This window comes from Salvelinus alpinus, chromosome 19 (assembly GCF_045679555.1).
Source record: "Salvelinus alpinus chromosome 19, SLU_Salpinus.1, whole genome shotgun sequence".
Taxonomy (NCBI): Eukaryota; Metazoa; Chordata; class Actinopteri; order Salmoniformes; family Salmonidae; genus Salvelinus; species Salvelinus alpinus.
The window spans coordinates 45,459,041-45,479,631 of record NC_092104.1 but is presented as its reverse complement, the minus strand read 5'-3'; the positions used below and the strand labels follow the sequence as shown (position 1 = coordinate 45,479,631).

General features: G+C 43.6%; 1 protein-coding gene across 1 annotated transcript in view; it reads left to right on the top strand.

The window, feature by feature from the left end:
* LOC139545717 (mediator of RNA polymerase II transcription subunit 27-like) overlaps positions 1-6,585 on the top strand; it is a 103,256-nt gene extending 96,671 nt beyond the window's left edge. The window contains exon 8 of the mRNA XM_071353782.1: positions 5,644-6,585. Coding sequence (XP_071209883.1) covers positions 5,644-5,778 — 135 coding nt within the window. The 3' untranslated portion in view covers positions 5,779-6,585. The remainder of the gene's footprint in view (positions 1-5,643) is intronic.
* Positions 6,586-20,591: the final 14,006 nt, after the last annotated feature.

Genomic DNA, 20,591 nt, shown 5'->3' with positions numbered 1-20,591 from the left:
ATCATGAGGAATGTGAGGGATCAGCCCAGAACTACATGGCAGGACCTGGTCAATGACCTGAAGAGAGCTGGGACCACAGTCTCAAAGAAAACCATTAGTAACACACTACGCCGTCATGGATTAAAATCCTGCAGCGCACGCAAGGTCCCCCTGCTCAAGCCAGCGCATGTCCAGGCCCGTCTGAAGTTTGCCAATGACCATCTGGATGATCCAGAGGAGGAATGGGAGAAGGTCATGTGGTCTGATGAGACAAAAATAGAGCTTTTTGCTCTAAACTCCACTCGCCGTGTTTGGAGGAATAGAAGGATGAGTACAACCCCAAGAACACCATCCCAACCGTGAAGCATGGAGGTGGAAACATCATTCTTTGGGGATGCTTTTCTGCAAAGGGGACAGGACGACTGCACCGTATTGAGGGGAGGATGGACGGGGCCATGTATCGCGAGATCTTGACCAACAACCTCCTTCCCTCAGTAAGAGCATTGAAGATGGGTCGTGGCTGGGTCTTCCAGCATGACAACGACCCGAAACACACAGCCAGGGCAACTAAGGAGTGGCTCCGTAAGAAGCATCTCAAGGTCCTGGAGTGGCCTAGCCAGTCTCCAGACCTGAACCCAATAGAAAATCTTTGGAGGGAGCCGAAAGTCCGTATTGCCCAGCGACAGCCCCGAAACCTGAAGGATCTGGAGAAGGTCTGTATGGAGGAGTGGGCCAAAATCCCTGCTGCAGTGTGTGCAAACCTGGTCAAGAACTACAGGAAACGTATGATCTCTGTAATTACAAACTAAGGTTTCTGTACCAAATATTATGTTCTGCTTTTCTGATGTATCAAATACTTATGTCATGCAATAAAATGCAAATTAATTACTTAAAAATCATACAATGTGATTTTCTGGATTTTTGTTTTAGATTCCTTCTCTCACAGTTGAAGTGTACCTATGATAAAAATTACAGACCTCTACATGCTTTGTAAGTAGGAAAACCTGCAAAATCGTCAGTGTATCAAATACTTGTTCTCCCCACTGTATATATATATATATACACTGCTCAAAAAAATAAAGGGAACACTTAAACAACACAATGTAACTCCAAGTCAATCACACTCCTGTGAAATCAAACTGTCCACTTAGGAAGCAACACTGATTGACAATAAATTTCACATGCTGTTGTGCAAATGGAATAGACAAAAGGTGGAAATTATAGGCAATTAGCAAGACACCCCCAATAAAGGAGTGATTCTGCAGGTGGTGACCACAGACCACTTCTCAGTTCCTATGCTTCCTGGCTGATGTTTTGGTCACTTTTGAATGCTGGCGGTGCTTTCACTCTAGTGGTAGCATGAGACGGAGTCTACAACCCACACAAGTGGCTCAGGTAGTGCAGCTCATCCAGGATGGCACATCAATGCGAGCTGTGGCAAGAAGGTTTGCTGTGTCTGTCAGCGTAGTGTCCAGAGCATGGAGGCGCTACCAGGAGACAGGCCAGTACATCAGGAGATGTGGAGGAGGCCGTAGGAGGGCAACAACCCAGCAGCAGGACCGCTACCTCCGCCTTTGTGCAAGGAGGAGCACTGCCAGAGCCCTGCAAAATGACATCCAGCAGGCCACAAATGTGCATTTTGTACACCTCCACAGGTCTGGTTCATCCTTGGGAGCAATTTCCAAACGCCTGAAGGTACCACGTTCATCTGTACAAACAATAGTATGCAAGTGTAAATACCATGGGACCACGCCGCCATCATACCGCTCAGGAAGGAGACGCATTCTGTCTCCTCGAGATGAACATACTTTGGTGTGAAAAGTGCAAATCAATCCCAGAACAACAGCAAAGGACCTTGTGAAGATGCTGGAGGAAACGGGTACAAAAGTATCTATATCCACAGTAAAACGAGTCCTATATCGACATAACCTGAAAGGCCGCTCAGCAAGGAAGAAACCACTGCTACAAAACCACCATATAAAAAGACAGACTACGGTTTGCAACTGCACATGGGGACAAAGATCGTACTGTTTGGAGAAATGTCCTCTGGTCTGATGAAACAAAAATAGAACTGTTTGGCCATAATGACCATCGTTATATTTGGAGGAAAAAGGGGGAGGCTTGCAAGCCGAAGAACATCATCCCAACCGTGAAGCACGGGGGTGGCAGCATCATGTTGTGGGGGTGCTTTGCTGCAGGAGGGACTGGTGCACTTCACAAAATAGATGACATCATGAGGAAGAAAAATTATGTGGATATATTGAAGCAACATCTCAAGACATCAGTCAGGAAGTTAAAGCTTGGTCTCAAATGGGTCTTCCAAATGGACAATGACCCCAAGCATACTTCCAAAGTTGTGGCAAAATGGCCTAAGGACAACAAAGTCAAGTTATTGGAGTGGCCATCACAGAGCCCTGACCTCAATCCCATATAAAATTTGTGGGCAGAACTGAAAAAGTGTGTGCGAGCAAGAAGGCCTACAAACCTGACTCAATTACACCAGCTCTGTCAGAAGGAATGGGCCAAAATTCACCCAACTTATTGTGGGAAGCTTGTGGAAGGCTTCCTGAAACGTTTGACCCAAGTTAAACAATTTGAAGGCAATGCTACCAAATACTAATTGAGTGTATGTAAACTGCTGACCCACTGGGAATGTGATGAAAGAAATAAAAGCTGAAATAAATCATTCTCTACTATTATTCTGACATTTCACATTCTTAAAATAAATTGGTGATCCTAACTGACCTAAAACAGGGAATTTTTACTGGGATTAAATGTCAGGAATCGTGAAAAACTGAGTTTAAATGTATTTGTCTAAGGTGTATGTAAACTTCCGACTTCATCTGTATATACAGTGGAGAGAACAAGTATTTGATACACTGCCGATTTTGCAAGTTTTCCTACTTACAAAGCATGTAGAGGTCTGTAATTTTTATCATAGGTACACTTCAACTGTGAGAGACGGAATCTAAAACAAAAATCCAGAAAATCTCATTGTATGATTTTTAAGTAAATAATTTGCATTTTATTGCATGACATAAGTATTTGATACATCAGAAAAGCAGAACTTAATATTTGGTACAGAAACCTTTGTGTGCAATTACAGAGATCATACGTTTCCTGTAGTTCTTGACCAGGTTTGCACACACTGCAGCAGGGATTTTGGCCCACTCCTCCATACAGACCTTCTCCAGATCCTTCAGGTTTCGGGGCTGTCGCTGGGCAATACGGACTTTCAGCTCCCTCCAAAGATTTTCTATTGGGTTCAGGTCTGGAGACTGGCTAGGCCACTCCAGGACCTTGAGATGCTTCTTACGGAGCCACTCCTTAGTTGCCCTGGCTGTGTGTTTCGGGTCGTTGTCATGCTGGAAGAACCAGCCACGACCCATCTTCAATGCTCTTACTGAGGGAAGGAGGTTGTTGGCCAAGATCTCGCGATACATGGCCCCATCCATCCTCCCCTCAATACGGTGCAGTCGTCCTGTCCCCTTTGCAGAAAAGCATCCCCAAAGAATGATGTTTCCACCTCCATGCTTCACGGTTGGGATGGTGTTCTTGGGGTTGTACTCATCCTTCTTCTTCCTCCAAACACGGCGAGTGGAGTTTAGACCAAAAAGCTCTATTTTTGTCTCATCAGACCACATGACCTTCTCCCATTCCTCCTCTGGATCATCCAGATGGTCATTGGCAAACTTCAGACGGGCCTGGACATGCGCTGGCTTGAGCAGGGGGACCTTGCGTGCGCTGCAGGATTTTAATCCATGACGGCATGGTGTGTTACTAATGGTTTTCTTTGAGACTGTGGTCCCAGCTCTCTTCAGGTCATTGACCAGGTCCTGCCGTGTAGTTCTGGGCTGATCCCTCACCTTCCTCATGATCATTGATGCCCCACGAGGTGAGATCTTGCATGGAGCCCCAGACCGAGGGTGATTGACCGTCATCTTGAACTTCTTCCATTTTCTAATAATTGCGCCAACAGTTGTTGCCTTCTCACCAAGCTGCTTGCCTATTGTCCTGTAGCCCATCCCAGCCTTGTGCAGGTCTACAATTGTATCCCTGATGTCCTTACACAGCTCTCTGGTCTTGGCCATTGTGGAGAGGTTGGAGTCTGTTTGATTGAGTGTGTGGACAGGTGTCTTTCATACAGGTAACGAGTTCAAACAGGTGTAATTAATACAGGTAATGAGTGGAGAACAGGAGGGCTTCTTAAAGAAAAACTAACAGGTCTGTGAGAGCCGGAATTCTTACTGATTGGTAGGTGATCAAATACTTATGTCATGCAATAAAATGCAAATTAATTACTTAAAAATCATACAATGTGATTTTCTGGATTTTTGTTTTAGATTCCGTCTCTCACAGTTGAAGTGTACCTATGATAAAAATTACAGACCTCTACATGCTTTGTAAGTAGGAAAACCTGCAAAATCGGCAGTGTATCAAATACTTGTTCTCCCCACTGTATAATAAAATATAAAAAATTCACACATTTCCTCCTCTGCTCCGCTCCTGACAGCATGTGCTGCTGCAGGGAGGGGGGCTTTGCTAGGCAACCGAAGACTGGTTTGCTACAACACCTTGCTTGTTTCAGCAAGGTGAAACAAAGTTTCATCATGTTGTAAAGACTCCATGTTACCGCAGAACAGACTCAACCGCACTAATGCCTGGCTATCCTGTCTTCAGTCATCTGTTTGTTCCACACGAAAAGAATGACAGTTATTTTATTTTCATGGCAGTCTTCATCCATAACCGCCGGTTATGCAGTAATTGTGCCCGCCCTACTTGATGTTTTTAAATAGCCCGACTGTCCACTCTGCAGACCTGTGCCCCTAGTGCTGAGGTGAGGGAGATTAATTAGCCACTCCGGTGTTGGAGACCTATTCTGATCTGGCCTGGCCGGGGTGTGGTGGCTGGGTCCAATCATACAGATCAACGGCTCTGCTTCAAGGGCAACACCCGGGCGCCTCCATTACAAGCCTGTCCTCGTTTACAACTTGACTCTGTCTAGAAAGACATTAGCACAATGTCTGCAATCAATCCTGTTTAAAGGAACAGTTGGCCTAAGTCCCGCCTTAAGTAGCCTCTAAGCAATAACACAAATATGGCTTCTTTGCACCTGTTTTGCAGTTGCTATTCCATAGGCTTTGCAAATGCATAACTCTCTACTTACCTATAACCGTAGTCTTCTCGTTGCAGCGCTAACATGAGATTGTTGTAATGGGTCTTTTCTCACGCCGCCCAATGAGGGTGCTGATCATTACGCTGGCCGGTGATGAATCGGGGAGCAGGTTTTTAATCCTGCAGATGGATGGTGCCAGTGAATAGGTTTGACAGGTGTGTGACTGTGTGAGGGAGGTCTGGCAGTGTGGCTGGCTGGTGCCGACTGATGGGCTGGGAGAGAGAGGGGGGCCCGAGGATGAGGAGAGACTCCACTCACACCCCTGGGTGGATCGACCACAATCCCCACATTGGTGCTCTGTGTCTCTGTCCTCCTCGCTCTCTATCTCTCTCTCTCTCACCATGTCAGCTCATATGTTCATCAAAATAGCCCGTCATTGAGTTTTGATACATTTTATGTTTTACTAGAATCAGTCTATTGGTGAATCCTTCTGAGAAATATATCACTGTCTTCCTGCCTAAATTTCCCTTTTCTTTTCTCCTTGTCAGACCTGGCTAAGAAGCTACATCAAGCTGTTCCAGACCCCGTGTCAGCGTTGTGGGAAGTTCCTGCAGGAGGGCCTTCCCCCGACCTGGAGAGACTTTCGCACCCTGGAAGCCTTCCACGACACGTGTAGGCAATGAGGAATCAGCGGGGAAAGGTTCCATTGGAAACTGTTCTGACACCCCATCTAATAAGACATGGCAAGACTTCACCTGCTCTTCAACCTCTGCCTACACTGTGCATGTAGGCATCAGCACTGTTGTTTATAGACTGTATGTCACTGCCTTATAGTCCTCTTCTTGGTTGAATGGGCATCAGGAAGCCAACTGGGTTGGAATGGGAGGGAGAGGGATCTAATCAAATCTGCCAAGACTGCCACTATTGGCTCTTCCTCCCTCATTGCCACATAGGGATGAGCCAGTAGTGGCAGTCCCGGTGGTTTGATTTGAATTGTGTTGTTGTCCTCCCACTGTGTAGGATGATGTCATATTAATGAGTCTACTCACGTTTAACCCAATCTCACACTTTAACCCAATCTCACAGCTCCAAATGTTTGCCATATAATAAATTGTTGAGTGCTCCTGCTCCAGCCCCCTGGTTTTGCAGAACCTTTTTATTTAGGTTCTGCACAACCAGAAGCTCCAAATAATAATAAAATAAGTTATTTTTCAGCAAAGTTAGAGCGAACACATTTATGGCCCAAGTATTGTGCAGTTTGTTTGTCATTGTGTTGTATCCCTTCTGTACAGGAGCTGGGTTTAATATTTCATGAACCATGCTGGATATGTGGAGGAAAAAGGCTTTTTTGTGAGGTGGGAGTTAAAAAGGCAAGTGAAGGGAATTGCTCATTTTGTAGAATTAGGCGGCAGACTTTTTGTACACTTTCAAAATAATCTGTGCTTTTTTTTGATAACCATTGTCTAAATAAAGTACAACATTTTGTTTAATAGTGTCATCTTATTTTAAGCTTTTGCAGGATGGAGGAAATGGTTTTGCCAATTCTTAACACAACCAAATATGAATACTTTTGAACATCTCTAGTCTTGTTCATCAACTTTCAGATAGACATTACCCATGCATTTCATCATTCGTGGGACTCTTTGTGACTCTGAACAGCAGTTTTTGTCAAGGATCCTTGGCTCATTGTCAAAGAGCATACAGTCAAATGCAGTTTCAATTTTTTTGACTACACGCAATACTGACATTCTGAACCAAGGTATTTTAAGTCACAGATATACGCCGCATACAAGATTCTCTCCTAACGAAAAACTTAGTTGCACACTTTTGAGAAAAACAATATGAGTTTACAAGAGTGGTTCAGATTGCATGAAGCATGAAGCATGAAATTGGAATGGGCCTTTTGTATAGTAACCTTTCCAGCACAATAGGGACATCATGCTGTGCCTCTACTGTACAGGTTCCCTTCTGGCTTTCCAGCTCTGAATTATTGATTTTGTTTATGTTACTTTGTAGAATCAGCCACTGGAAGAGCTAGTCAGATTAAGCAGAATATGACGAATGGTGATAAAAGCGTACTGTTAGTATCCATCTCCTCCATAGGACAGCAGGACAGGACCGTGTGTCCGTCTGCTTGTTCTGTCCATCCGTCCACAGGAATTAGTCCATGCTCCGTTCAGAGAAGCTCCAAACATCCCTTCCCTCCAATTTATTTGCTGTGTGAAATAGCCACCGGGCCTTCATCAGAGTGTAATAGTGTGATTGATGGGCAGAGGAGGGCGATGTGGGGAAAAGAGAAATGGGCCGGTGGCTAAAGAAAGCACAGCTGATTCATTCCTAGCCCACGTGTTCTTATTATCTCTCTCAATTATCTTAGCATTCTTACATGTTCAACTTGTAGTAACAAACTTAGTGAATGTGAAATATTTTATTCTGTCAATGACATCAGTCAAGTACGCCTAGTACTCAATAGGCTCTATAACAAACCTAAAGCAATGGTAAATCGTAGCACTATAGGTTTGTGGTTGTGTCCAAAATGTTTTGGATATTTTCACAACCAGAATTATGGGCGCAATAGCTGGTGGTGGTGTGAGGGCTGGGTAATGATTAATAAACAAGTTGTAAATGTGTCGAGGCTTGACCCGTTACTGGCCATTCATAACGTGCTCCACGTCTAAATATGTGGTTGCTACACGTTGTGTTTATTTGGGTCCCCATTAGCTTCTGTAGAAGCAGCAGCTGCTCTTCCTAGGGTTTACAAAAAAAACACAAAACATGACCAGTAACAAAACACTGATAGACAAGGACAGTCACACACGTTTAAAATACAACAATATACAAATAATACAACAAAAACAATACAACTAACAAATAATGTATGTGTTTGTGTGTCCCCTCACAGTCCCCACTGTTCCATGAATTGATGCTTGAGTAATTGGAGATGGAAGGGAGTTCATGACTTTGTATGAAACTGCATTGCCGTGAATTCGTTTTTCGACATGGGACAGTGAAGAGACCCCTGGTGGCATGTCTTGTGGGGTATGTATGGGTGTCTGAGCTGAATGTTATTTGATTATACAGACAATCTGGAATTTTCATCACAGTAATATGTATCATAAAAACTAGAAGAGAAGCAGTTCATCTCTTGTGAACCCAACCAGGAAAGACTGGCATGCATGTTGTTGATGTTAGTTCTGTTTTGAGCCAGGGGCTATTCATCATGATAAATATCCATTTGGGTAACAATTAAGTACCTTACTCTAATTGTTTTCCATAAAAATGGCCCAAAAATATATACAAATTGCTTCTTAGCAAAGAGCAATTTTTCAAGCAAGAATTTTGATAGGACTGTCTGGGAGAGGTCTAAGTTGGGAGGGGAAACCTAGCTGTTATTGGCAGAGAAGTTTGGAACTCTTTCTTATTGGTCTATTAAAGTTGAAATATGTCACTTTTTTCATTCTCATTGAAAGCAAGTCTAAGAACGGTAGATATGTTCTATGTGCACTATTTCTATACTGGTGATGTCACCAGGCAGGCCAAAACTCCATCCCACCAAAACAGGCAGAAATTTCAGGCAGTGTTTTCAAACAGCTCTTAAACTAAAAGGGCATTTTCACAATTTGAAATTATTATATTCCAACCTCATAGTGTTGATTGCACTGGTCCTTTTAAGAAAGACCAGAACTAGATGGAGAGATGAGTGTGATGTACAGAGGAAAGTGGCAAGTGGAGGACCTGGGGATAGAATCCCAACATTACCATTAGACCAGAGTCTGGCACGCTGCGTAGCTACAGTTGAAAAACATGGGCATGTGAATGTCATTTTATGTTTGGAAAACAGACTCACTCCTAATAATGAATCATGGAAACATAAAATGGTACAGTATATTATGATCGTTTGCACTAACTGGTGTTGCAATCTGACTTGTCTGATTGAACACCAGAAGAATACTTCTCTAGTGAATCGTAACTATTTTGGTAACTCTGTTAAAAAACAGAAGGTAACACCAATCATTTCTTAGCATTATGTTCTATTCCACTAAACTGCACAGAGGAATATTGTGTGAAATAATTGTTTATTTTGTCTTACCTCTTTGCTTATGATGAATTTGTGTGTGTTATTTCTGCAAATCCCATGTCACAATCTGCTCCCAACCTGAGTATTCAAACAAATGAATTATTCAGGATGTTTACCTTCCCCCATTCTGACTTCTGCCCCTCTTTGTAATGAGAGAACTCTAAAAGCTAACAATTCATTTCCAATGTTTTACCTAGGTCCCCAGTTCCCAGAAACGTTTCATTAGAACTGTTTCACTTCCACTCAAGTTTCCAAATAGTACGATTAGTTTGTGTCGTCATTCATCAGAATTTCCCAAAGTGATTGGCAACATAGATATAACTCTACTCAGTGTTTGGGAAACAGACTCTCGTCATCCCACCCGCCACAGTGGAAAATATTTACCTCGCGGAGAAGTGCGTGTTTTCATGGATGGTGGTACCTGTAGTGGTACCTGTAGCCAAAGGAGTTCCCCTTTCAGAGTGTTCTATAGCAGTTGATAAGATGCAATTCTATGAGTTAACATGCAGAAGGAGTCGTAGAAAACAACTAACAAGCTAACTATATACAGGTAACTGCCAAAATAAAGGAAACACCAACAGAAAGTGTCTTAATAGGATGTTGGGCCACCACGAGCCAGAACAGCTTCAATGCGCCTTGGAATAGATTCTAAAAGTGTCTGGAACTCTATTAGAGGGATGCGACACCATTCTTCCACGAGTAACTCCATCATTTGATGTTTTGTTGATGGTGGTGGAAAACGCTGCCTCAGGCGCCGCTCCAGAATCTCCCATAAGTGTTCAATTGGGTTGAGATCTGGTGACTGAGACGGCTATGGCATATGGTTTACATCGTTTTAATCAAACCATTCATTGTCCACTCGTGCCCTGTGGATGGGGGCATTGTCATCCTATGGGGGCATAGACATGGTAGCCAAAATAATGGCCTGCCCAGCATTTTTATACATGACCCTAAGCATGATGGGATGTTAATTACTTAATTAACTCGGGAAACACACATGTGTGGAAGCACCTGTTTTCAATATACTTGTATCCTTCATTTACTCAAGTGTTTCCATTATTTTGGCAGTTACCTGTAGCTTCCAGTAGGGAATTGTAAACGTCATAATGGATAGACACTTGGACTGCATTTCTTCCTCGTTTTAGCCCTTCCCACTCTTTCCCCCTCCTGTGTGTATGCCCCCCCCCCCCCCCCCTGCTGTGCCCGCCTCCTACTCCTCCCTGGACTGTGTCCTCATTATCTCACCCACCCCCAGACCCCCTTGTTACCCCCAGGCCCCCCATCTCAGACATGTTCCCTTCGGAACACCTAATTACTGCTCCCAAACACTGCTTATTATTGATAACAAGTGCTGGTGTTGCCCTACCCTCGAACCACTGTGAGTCAGAAAGAAGAAACAGAGCAGGGCGTGAGGTGTGTAGCTAGCATCGGTGCTGTATGACTGGTGTCTGCAAAGCTAACTGTGCCCCATGCCGTAATTCCCTCCTCTGGGTTGATGCAAAGTTAGACAGATTGGGTCCTGCACAGATTTCAGTCCACACACTGGTAGTTAAGACTACTCAATTCTCCTTACAATCCAAGGATTCACCACCCAAATACACGTCTATTGAAATGTGTGTTATTAAGTAAGAAAAAGTAGTGGACACCGACAAGGCGCTTTCCCTCCTTGTTTAATAAAGTTCTCCTTCGTCATGAAAATGGAAACTGACAGCATAATAAAAGAAAGGCTAAGTCTATGTTAAAGGTTGTCATAAACCTATTGAACAGACACCTTGACATTTCTTAATTACAGCGGAGGCGTTTTCCCGTGGTCTCCCATTCTGCCTGCATTACTGAGTAGAGAGAGAGGGGTGGTGGAAGATAGAAGGAGAAGTTCTGCTTAAGGGAGGTCGGTTGTTGTCCCGGGAGACAGATGGTGATGAGTTCCTCTTGGTGCCAGGAGTTTTTTGGACGGGCTCCATTCACACAGCCCTAGGCGTATGTAGGAGGTGCGTACACCAGGTTCGGCCTCAGCAGTGGAGGCTACATCCACGTCCCATCTGTTCCTCAGCATCACCACCAGATCCCCAACTAGCACTTTGTTATCAACAGTACTCCGGGCTCGCATCATCACACATGATTCCTTCCCTCTCTGTTGTCGCGGAATGGTCACGTTTCGAACCGGGAACCTGCCCGAACCACACCGCAGTAATGATTGTGTATCACCATGTTTGAATAGAAAGATACAGCGACACATTTGTATGGCATTCAAAATCCTGATACACCAGATTGAGGAACATAAGCCAGCAGTACATATCACTGGCCCTCAGTTGGCTTTCATACTACTGAATGACAATTTAGGGGGAATCGTGCTTTTGGCCGGGGAATAGCCAAGCACCAGAGGTGGTGACACAACAGCCCTGAAAGCTCTCTGAATCAGATGCTCTACTGGCTCCTGGACAGAAATACCGTAGAATTGTATCCCATTCCATAACATATGGTGAAACTTCCGTAGAGAAACAAAAGTCAAGTACAAGATGCACAGTATTAGGGAGAAAGGCAGACTGAGATCAAATCTAACCCAGAAGTTTGCAGCAGCCAATCAGGTGGAGGCCTTACAATCACATTGACTTTTACGTGATGTGTATGTTTTTATTGAGTCTATGGGACCCAGGACTCCCTGGAAAACAGTGTAAATGTTATGCCTATGATTAACTTGGAGGGCTGAGAGTGAAGAAAGTAAAGCACAATGATATGATAAGACAGCATTATCACAGAACAAGTTTGCAATAAACACTAAGCGATGTACTGCCCTGATGAACCCCACATATTAAAATATTCATGATAGTCATCCAATGAAATATCAACTCCAGGGCATTGTTCATTCAATGATGTAATTTTATTATATCTATGCGAATGTACTGTTATAAATAAGTGCTTGAGCTTTTCATAATGCTGAATTACAGCATTTTAATGTCAGTTTCTTTATTTGGTGGCAGTGCTTTAATGTGATATTTAACAGAATTGAATTTGCTCCAGAGAATAATGCTTTATTCCTAGAAGTGTTTAGTGTGCACCAGTCTTCTAATTCATTGATAATTGAGTTTTCTTCGAGTCGTCATCAGCTCAGTAAATGAAGGCAAATACACATACACATACAGATTTGTAAGAATGAAACTCGGGCCCTGTTGTGATAATTTAATACTATACTGAACAAAAATATAAACGCAACATGTACTGTAAAGCGTTGGTCTAATGCTTCATGAGTTGAAATTTTCTATGCACAAAAAAACGTGTTTCTCCCAAATTTTGTGCATAAATTTATTTACATCGCTGTTAGTCAGTATTTCTCCTTTGCCAAGATAATCCATCCACCTGACAGGTGTCACATATCAAGCTGATTCAACAGCATGAACTTTACGCAGGTGCACCTTGTGCTGGGGACAATAATAGACCACTCTAAAATGGGCAGTTTTGTCACACAACACAATGCCACAGATCTCAAGTCTCAAGTTTTGAGGGAGAGTGCAATTGGCATGCTGACTGCAGGAATGTCCACCAGAGATGTTGCCAGATAATTGAATGTTTGTTTATCTACCATCAAACCAAATCAAATGTTATTTGTCACATACACATGGTTAGCAGATGTTAATGCGAGTGTAGCGAAATGCTTGTGCTTCTAGTTCCGACAGTGTGGTAATATCTAACAAGTAATCTAGCAATTCCCCAACAACTACCTAATACACACAAATCTAAAGGGGTGAATGAGAATATGTACATGTAAGTATATGGATGAGCGATGGCCAGGCGGCATAGGCAAGGTGCAATAGATGTCATAGAATACAGTATATACTGTACATGTGATATGAGTAATGTAGGATATGTAAACATTATTAAAGTGCCATTATTTAGAGTGTCATTGCATAAAGTGACGAGTGATCCATTTATTAAAGTGGCCAGTGATTGGGTCTCAATGTAGGCAGCAGCCTGTCTGAGTTAGTGATTGCTGTTTAGCAGTCTGATGGCATTAAGATAGAAGCTGTTTTTCAGTCTCTCTGTCCCAGCTTTGATGCAGCTGTACTAACCTCACCTTCTGGATGATAGCGGGGTGAACAGGCTGTGGCTCGGGTGGTTGATGTCCTTGATTATCTTTTTGGCCTTGCTGTGACATCGGGTGCTGTAGGTGTCCTGGAGGGTAGGTAGTTTTCCCCCGGTGATGCGTTGTGCAGACCGCACCATCCTCTGGAGAGCCTTGCTGTTGAGGGCGGTGCAGTTGCCGTACCAGGCTGTGATACAGCATGACAGGGTGCTCTCCATTGTGCATCTGTAAAAGTTTGTCAGGGTTTTGGGTGGCAAGCCAAATTTCTTCAGCCTCCTGAGATTGAAGAGGCGCTGTTGAGCCTTATTCACCACACTGTCTGTGTGGGTGGACCATTTCAGTTTGTCTGTGATGTGTACGCCGAGGAAATTAAAACTTTCCACCTTGTCCACTGCTGTCCCTTCGATGTGAATAGGGGGCTGCTCCCTCTGCTGTTTCCTGAAGTCCACGATCATCTCCTTTGTTTTGTTGACGTTGAGTGAGAGGTTGTTTTCCTGACACCACACTCCGTGTACCCTCACCTCCTCCCTGTAGGCTGTCTCGTCGTTGTTGGTAATCAAGCCCACTACTGTTGTGTCGTTTGCAAACTTGATGATTGAGTTGGAGGCGTGCATGGCCATGCAGTCGTGGGTGAACAGGAGTACAGGAGGGGGCTGAGCATGCACCCTTGTGGGGCCCCAGTGTTGAGGGTCAGCAAAGTGGGGATGTTGTTTCCTACCTTCACCACCTGGGGGCGGCCCGTCGGAAAGTCCAGGACCCAATTGCACAGGACGGGGTCGAGACCCAGGGTATCCAGCTTGATGATGAGCTTGGAGGGTACTTTGGTGTTGAATGCTGAGCTGTAGTCAATGAACCATAAGCCACCTCCAATGTCATTTCAAAGAATTTGGCAGTACGTCCAACCATCCTCACAAGCGCAGACCATGTGTAGCCACGCAAGTCCAGCACCTCCACATCTGGCTTCTTCACCTGCAGGGTCATCTGAGACCAGCCACCCGGACACCTAATGAAACTGAGGAGTATTTCTGTCTGTAATAAAGCCCTTGGGGGGAAAAAATATTTTGATTGGCTGGGCCTCGCTCCCCAGTGGGTACCCAAGTGAGTGGGCCTATGCCCTCCCAGGCCCAGCTATGGCTGCGCCCCTGCCGAAGTCATGTGAAATCCATAGATTAGGGCCTAATGAATTTATTTTAATTGACTGATTTCCTTCTATGAACTGTAGCTCAGTAAAATTGTTGAAATTGTTGCATGTTGCATTTTTGTTCAGTGTATTTGTTGTTCCTTCTAGTTCCTACTAAACAAACAAGGAAACTAGAATAGCATCAACAAAGTACTACAATCAATGTGCAATACATTATTCCCCCATTCTCTTCCTTCTGGGAACAAGCAGTTTGTGACTGGTCAAAGCCTCTAAAGTGAATTCAGCTACAGTATCAATAGCCGGAGTGGCAGAGCATTAAAGGCAGCACCGTCAGGGCAGCTACAGCCCCCGTTGGTAAACACATCTTGAATTCTGGATTGTAGATTATCAGAAGGTCACTGAGGTCAGAAGACTGATTGATAGTGTAAGTTAAATGCAAATATGAAAATAGATGTTTGTAACAGAGTTGCAGCTTGAAAGTGCTTCTACGGGGTCCATAAGGGGTTAATGGTGTGAATTGTATTGATTTTGGGCTCTCTGACAAGTGTTAACTGATTTTCTGTCCCTGGCAGAATTTTTGTGCATGTTAATCCATTGGAGTCAGATCGTAATGGGGCTCAGTAGGTATTGGTCATCACTAGCGGGATGCTAATGAGGGCCGGCCAATACATTTTTGCTTTATAAGCCAATCAATGCATGCTGCAGCTGGCAGCCTGCTGTAGCCCAAGAGGCTAGAAGTGCCGTGAGAAACTGTGAGGCTGGCCCCAGGTTCAAAACCTCCCAGTTACCCACCCTCTAGTGCCGGGCCTATATCTCTGTTCCCATTCCAACAAAATAGCTCATTTTAGTACGTTCCGTTATGTGTCGGACCTCAGTAAGACTAGCTGTCGCCATTGGCGTCAGCTGATGAGGATCCTAATAAATCAAATCAAATATAGACAGTTGAATTCATATCAGATAATCCAAGATACATTATACTTGCAAATTATTCTTAATTTCAAGCGGGTTTCATTGACCAGTTTTCATGTGGTAAATTTACCATGACACTAAATAACATGCAAAATCAAGGGATATATTATATATTTTTTAAATGCTGCATAAATTACAAACTGTGGCTTTAAACATTTCTTCTCAGGGCTTTTGGGTTTGCCAAGTGCATTACTCTCAGACACACATTGATAGTTTCAGGGCAATACATTCGTACTTTTTGAAAACTCAGAAGAATAGTGTTACTCAATCTTGTTTTCTACACCGTGGCCTGATACCAGAGAGCACAGATCTGTTAAAAAGAATGGCTTTAATCCCTGAACTGACAGGCAGGAAGTGGAAGGCGAGGAATTAATCTCGGAGAAAGATCCCAAATAAAAACAACCAAGCAATAACCGGCGCTGGCTGCCAGGCAACTGTACCTGATGCGTCCTTTCTCTCTTTAAATGAAAATCGTGTGGCCCTGTTGGATTAAAACATAGCTGGGGAGAGGGCCACTCAGTCCACATTACGGACTAATCTGTATCCCCAAGACCATCTGTGTCTCGCAGGGCCAGGGGGTGCTGGACTCTTCAAACACATTCAGTGAACATCTGCTGAGTCAGCTGGTATACAAAGACATGGACAGGTGGAGCTCAGCTCACATTGAACTTGCCACATATAAACCCTCAGATCACATCCACAGATGGTGGGTGGACTGGGAATGAGCTCCACAGGTGCAGTCCCTGAGCCATAGCACATAGACTTGTCCTCACAGGGGCATGGTGCCTGTTAAAACTGAGGGCCACAGCAACCCTCAGATGTATCCACTTGTACAATAAAAATATAGAATATATTCTTTGTTTTACGTATATATTCAAAAGGTTGAATTTGGCCATCACTACCCCTTCAAAAATGATGTATGTATGATGCTTCTGATCCCCGACGCTAGAGACGTCAAACATCTAATGTGTACAGTTTCAATGGACATGGCGACACTGCTCTACCCTACTCTGCCCCCTCTTATCCTAATGGGATGGATATGATGGGACACTAAAAGGTCTGACAGAGTTCATGGAATTCAATAATTTAACTTGATGAAATCGTATTCATTGAGCAAGATCATGTATAACCTTTACTCTTAATGAATAATGCATTCAATGTTTATTTGAGGCTCATTATCAAATTCTATTACTTTTTCGCTGTATTACTGTTACTTTCTCTGACTAGAGAGGATGTTCACAAAAACGTTGTACTTCGTTGATTTGTCAAGAAGCATCTTTACTCACATACATTTTACAATGACTAGAAATTACTATGTTTAATTTCGAAGCAAATCAAAATTATTAAATCTGTCAGCATCATTAAGTAAGATGTGACAACCTATTATCACATTAAGTTTGATCATAAAGCCTTATTTACCGGTATTAATATGCAGTATTCATTTGTTTAGATTTTTTTTGCTGGGGGGTTTACAGATACAATATTCATTTAAATTCATATTATCAGTTCATATAACATCTACCCGTGGGCTGACACTCAAAAGAAAAACAAACGTTGGAAATTCATAGAGAAATTATCATATTGATCGAATAGGATTTTATAGTAGTAAAATTGGTATGTAAAATTAACACAAAGAGGTGGGCCTGCTCCACCCCCCCCTCCCCCTCCCCCTCCCCTCCCATTTCAGATTTGATACTTGCTATATCAGCTAATTGATCATTACTGCATAGCTTGTTAGCCAGTAAATGACTGCGATGGTTACCATGGACATAATGGTTGAGTCTAACTCCGTGGATGGCGAATTCAACTCTGTCCTATCAATAAATTAAGTTATGTCTTGACTTTGAAAAGAGTAATAGCTACCCTGTCTGAAAAAAATGTTTGTATAGAACATTTCCAATTCTGATATCTTCTTTAATTTTGATTTATTCAACCCAGATGCAAATGCAGTTGCATTATTTTTCATAAAGACGTTGGTGGAATCTGGGGATCAGACTGAATTTTTATTAATCATTAGGAAGGAATTTAATGAAATGTCAAATTGATTACAGAATTTAGGATTTTTGTAGTAATGAAACATCATCTTGTGGCTCTTTTAGGAAATTATTAAAGTTTTAGTTGGCAGTAGTAAGTGTGATGATCAGACAAGCTCATATGTCAAATTTAAATGTTCTTAATTTGAGAAAATAGAGGTGTAGATAATAAAATAAAATTGATTCGGGAGAAGGTTTTATGTCTGTTTGAGTAGAAAGTGTACCCGTTTGCTTTTGGATTAAGTGCTCACCAGGCATCTGTAATGTGTACGCTGGAAGCAAGTACAGGGAGTGAATGTAATAATTGAAACATGGAACAAAACAAGAAACACGAGTAGCGTACAAACATAAAAACACAGGAACAGAAACAATAGTGCCTCGGAAAAGATCCAAAGAGAGTGACAGATGTAGGGGAGGTAATCAGTAAGATGATGGAATCCAGGTGAGTCTCATGCGGAGCAGGTGCGTGTAACTATGGTGGCAGGCGTGCGTAATAATGAGTAAACCGGCGACGTCGAGCGCCAGAGGGGGAGTAGACATGACGGTACCACCCTTCCCTGACGAGCATCTCCAGCAGCAGGACAACGCTGACCAACCGGAGAGGGGGAACGGGAGTAGACGTAACAGTACCACCTCCCTGACGCGGGCCTCCAGCCACAAGACGCCAACCAGAGGGACGGTCCTGGGGACCAGTAGTGGGCCGGTCACTTCTGCTGAGGCGCAGGAACCTGTAGAGCCAACCGAGGCTTGTGAACCTGTCGAGACAGCTGAGGCATGAAGAGACAGCTGAGGCATCCCCTGTTGCTTCGGCAGTTACACTTGGACCCGACTTCACTAGCAAAAAATTAAATCCCTGTTGCTTCCCTTTGGTGAGGCGTTATTCTGTAATGTTTATGCTAGGAGTCGGGAAGCAAGTACATGCAGTGAATTTAATAATAAGTGAAACATGGAACAAAACAAGAAACATGAGTAGCGTACAAACATAAAACACAGGGACAATAATGCCTCGGAAAAGATCCAAAGAGAGTGACATATATAGGGGAGGTAATCAGGAAAGTGATGGAGTCCAGGTGAGTTTCAGGAGGCACAGGTGCGCATAACGATGGTGGCAGGTGTGCGTAATAATGAGTAAACTGGTGACCTTGAGCACCGGAGAGGGGGAGTAGACATGACAGCATCAGTGAGGTTGTCATCAGAGAGCGTATGTTGGAGAGCCTTGTTGCATGTGGATTGTAGTTGGTCTTACTAGATTTGTCTCGCATGTCCAAAATGGCATTCATACCTGTCCTAATAACCAGATGGAATTCAGTTAATTCTAACAATATACTGTTCAGACAGTCAAAAAACATAGGATCATATGAATTTAATTTTCTTTCCATTTTGGATACATGAAAGGAAAGGGATTCTGCCTTTTTGGTCTTTGCCTTTACCCAAGATGGTGATTTTGAGTTTCTTATGTATCATTATGATTATATCTTTAGCTTTGCTTGGGGCTGATGAAAAGCAACCACAAATGGTTCTGCATTCTATGTGCATCCTTTTGGAGCAGGTGTGTTTCTTGGAGCATTGCTATCAGTATAGTTTCTTGCTAGGATATCAAGACAGCCGGAACGTTTGATGGGAACATTTTGGCCTGGGTACCCAATCTGGCGGCCCACGGGCCAAATTTTTTGTGTTATTACAACAGCCGAGAATAACTTTTGGATATCAGAGCAGCGGTACCTCAGCAGCATTACCAGCATTACGGCCAGGAATATGACTTTCCCGAACCGGATCCTTTGTTTGTACCTTGCAGGGCAATTGAACTGATCCCAGAGGCTGTTCCAAAACTCAGCTGGCAGAAAAGAGGTACTTGGAGCTGCATTTTAGTCCGACTTAGGAGGCGTGCACACCACCTACCGCTTCCAAGTATATTACTCGCTAATGTTCAGTCTCTGGATAATAAAGTTGATGAGCTCAGGGCAAGGATTTCCTTTCATCAGGGATTGTAACATACTCTGTTTCATGGAAACACGGCTCTCTCTGGATATAATGTCTGAGTCCATTCAGCCAGTTGGGTTCTCAGTTCATTGCGCAAACAGGAATAAATATCTTTCCGGGAAGAAGAAGGGCGGAAGTGTATGTTTACTCATGATGTGATTGTGATAACATACAGGAATTCAAGTCCTTTTGTTCACCCGACCTAGAATACCTCAATCAAATGCTGACCGTATTACCTCCCAAGAGAATTCTCTTCGGTTATAGTCACAGCCGTGTATATTCCCCCTCAAGCCGATACCACGATGGCCCTCAAAGAACTTCACTGGACTGGAAAACATTACAGAAGTTCTAGCAACACATTGACTGTAGAACTCGCGCTGCTAAAACACTCAACCAATGCTACTCCAACTTCCAGGATGCCTACAAGGCCCTCCCCAGCCCTCCTTTCGGTAAATCTGATCACGACTCAATTTTGCACCTCCCTTACTATAGGCAGAAACTCAAACAATCAACATTGTTTTTACGGACTACAAAGTAAAAACCAGCCATATCGCAGACACCGACGTCTTGCTTCCGGACAAGCTAAACACCTTCTTTGTCCGCTTTGAGGATAACACAGTGCCACCGACGCAGCCCACTACCAAGGACAGTGGAATCTCCTTCTCTGTGGACGACGTGAGTAAGATATTTAAGCATGTTAACCCTCACAAGGCTGCCGGCCCAGGCAGCATCCCTAGCCGCGTCCTCAGAGCATGCGCAGACCAGCTGGCTGGAGTGTTTACGGACAAATTCAATCTCTCCCTATCCCAGTCTGTTGTCCCCACATGCTTCAAGATGTCCACCATTGTTCCTGTACCCAAGAAAGTAAAGGTGACTGAACTAAATGAACTAAATCGCCCCGTAGCACTCACTTCTGTTGTCATGAAGTGCTTTTAGAGACTAGTCAAGGATCATTTCACCTCTACCTTACCTGACACCCTAGACCTACTTCAATTTGCTTACCGCCCCAATAGATCCACAGACGATGCAATCGCCATCGCACTGCTCACTGCCCTATCCCATCTGGACAAGAGGAATACCTATGTAAGAATGCTGTTCATTAACTATAACTCAGCATTCAACACCATAGCTCATCATTAAGCTTGAGGCCCTGGGTCTGAACCCCGCCCTGTGTATCTGGGTCCTGGACTTCCTGACGGGCCACCCCCAGGTGGTGA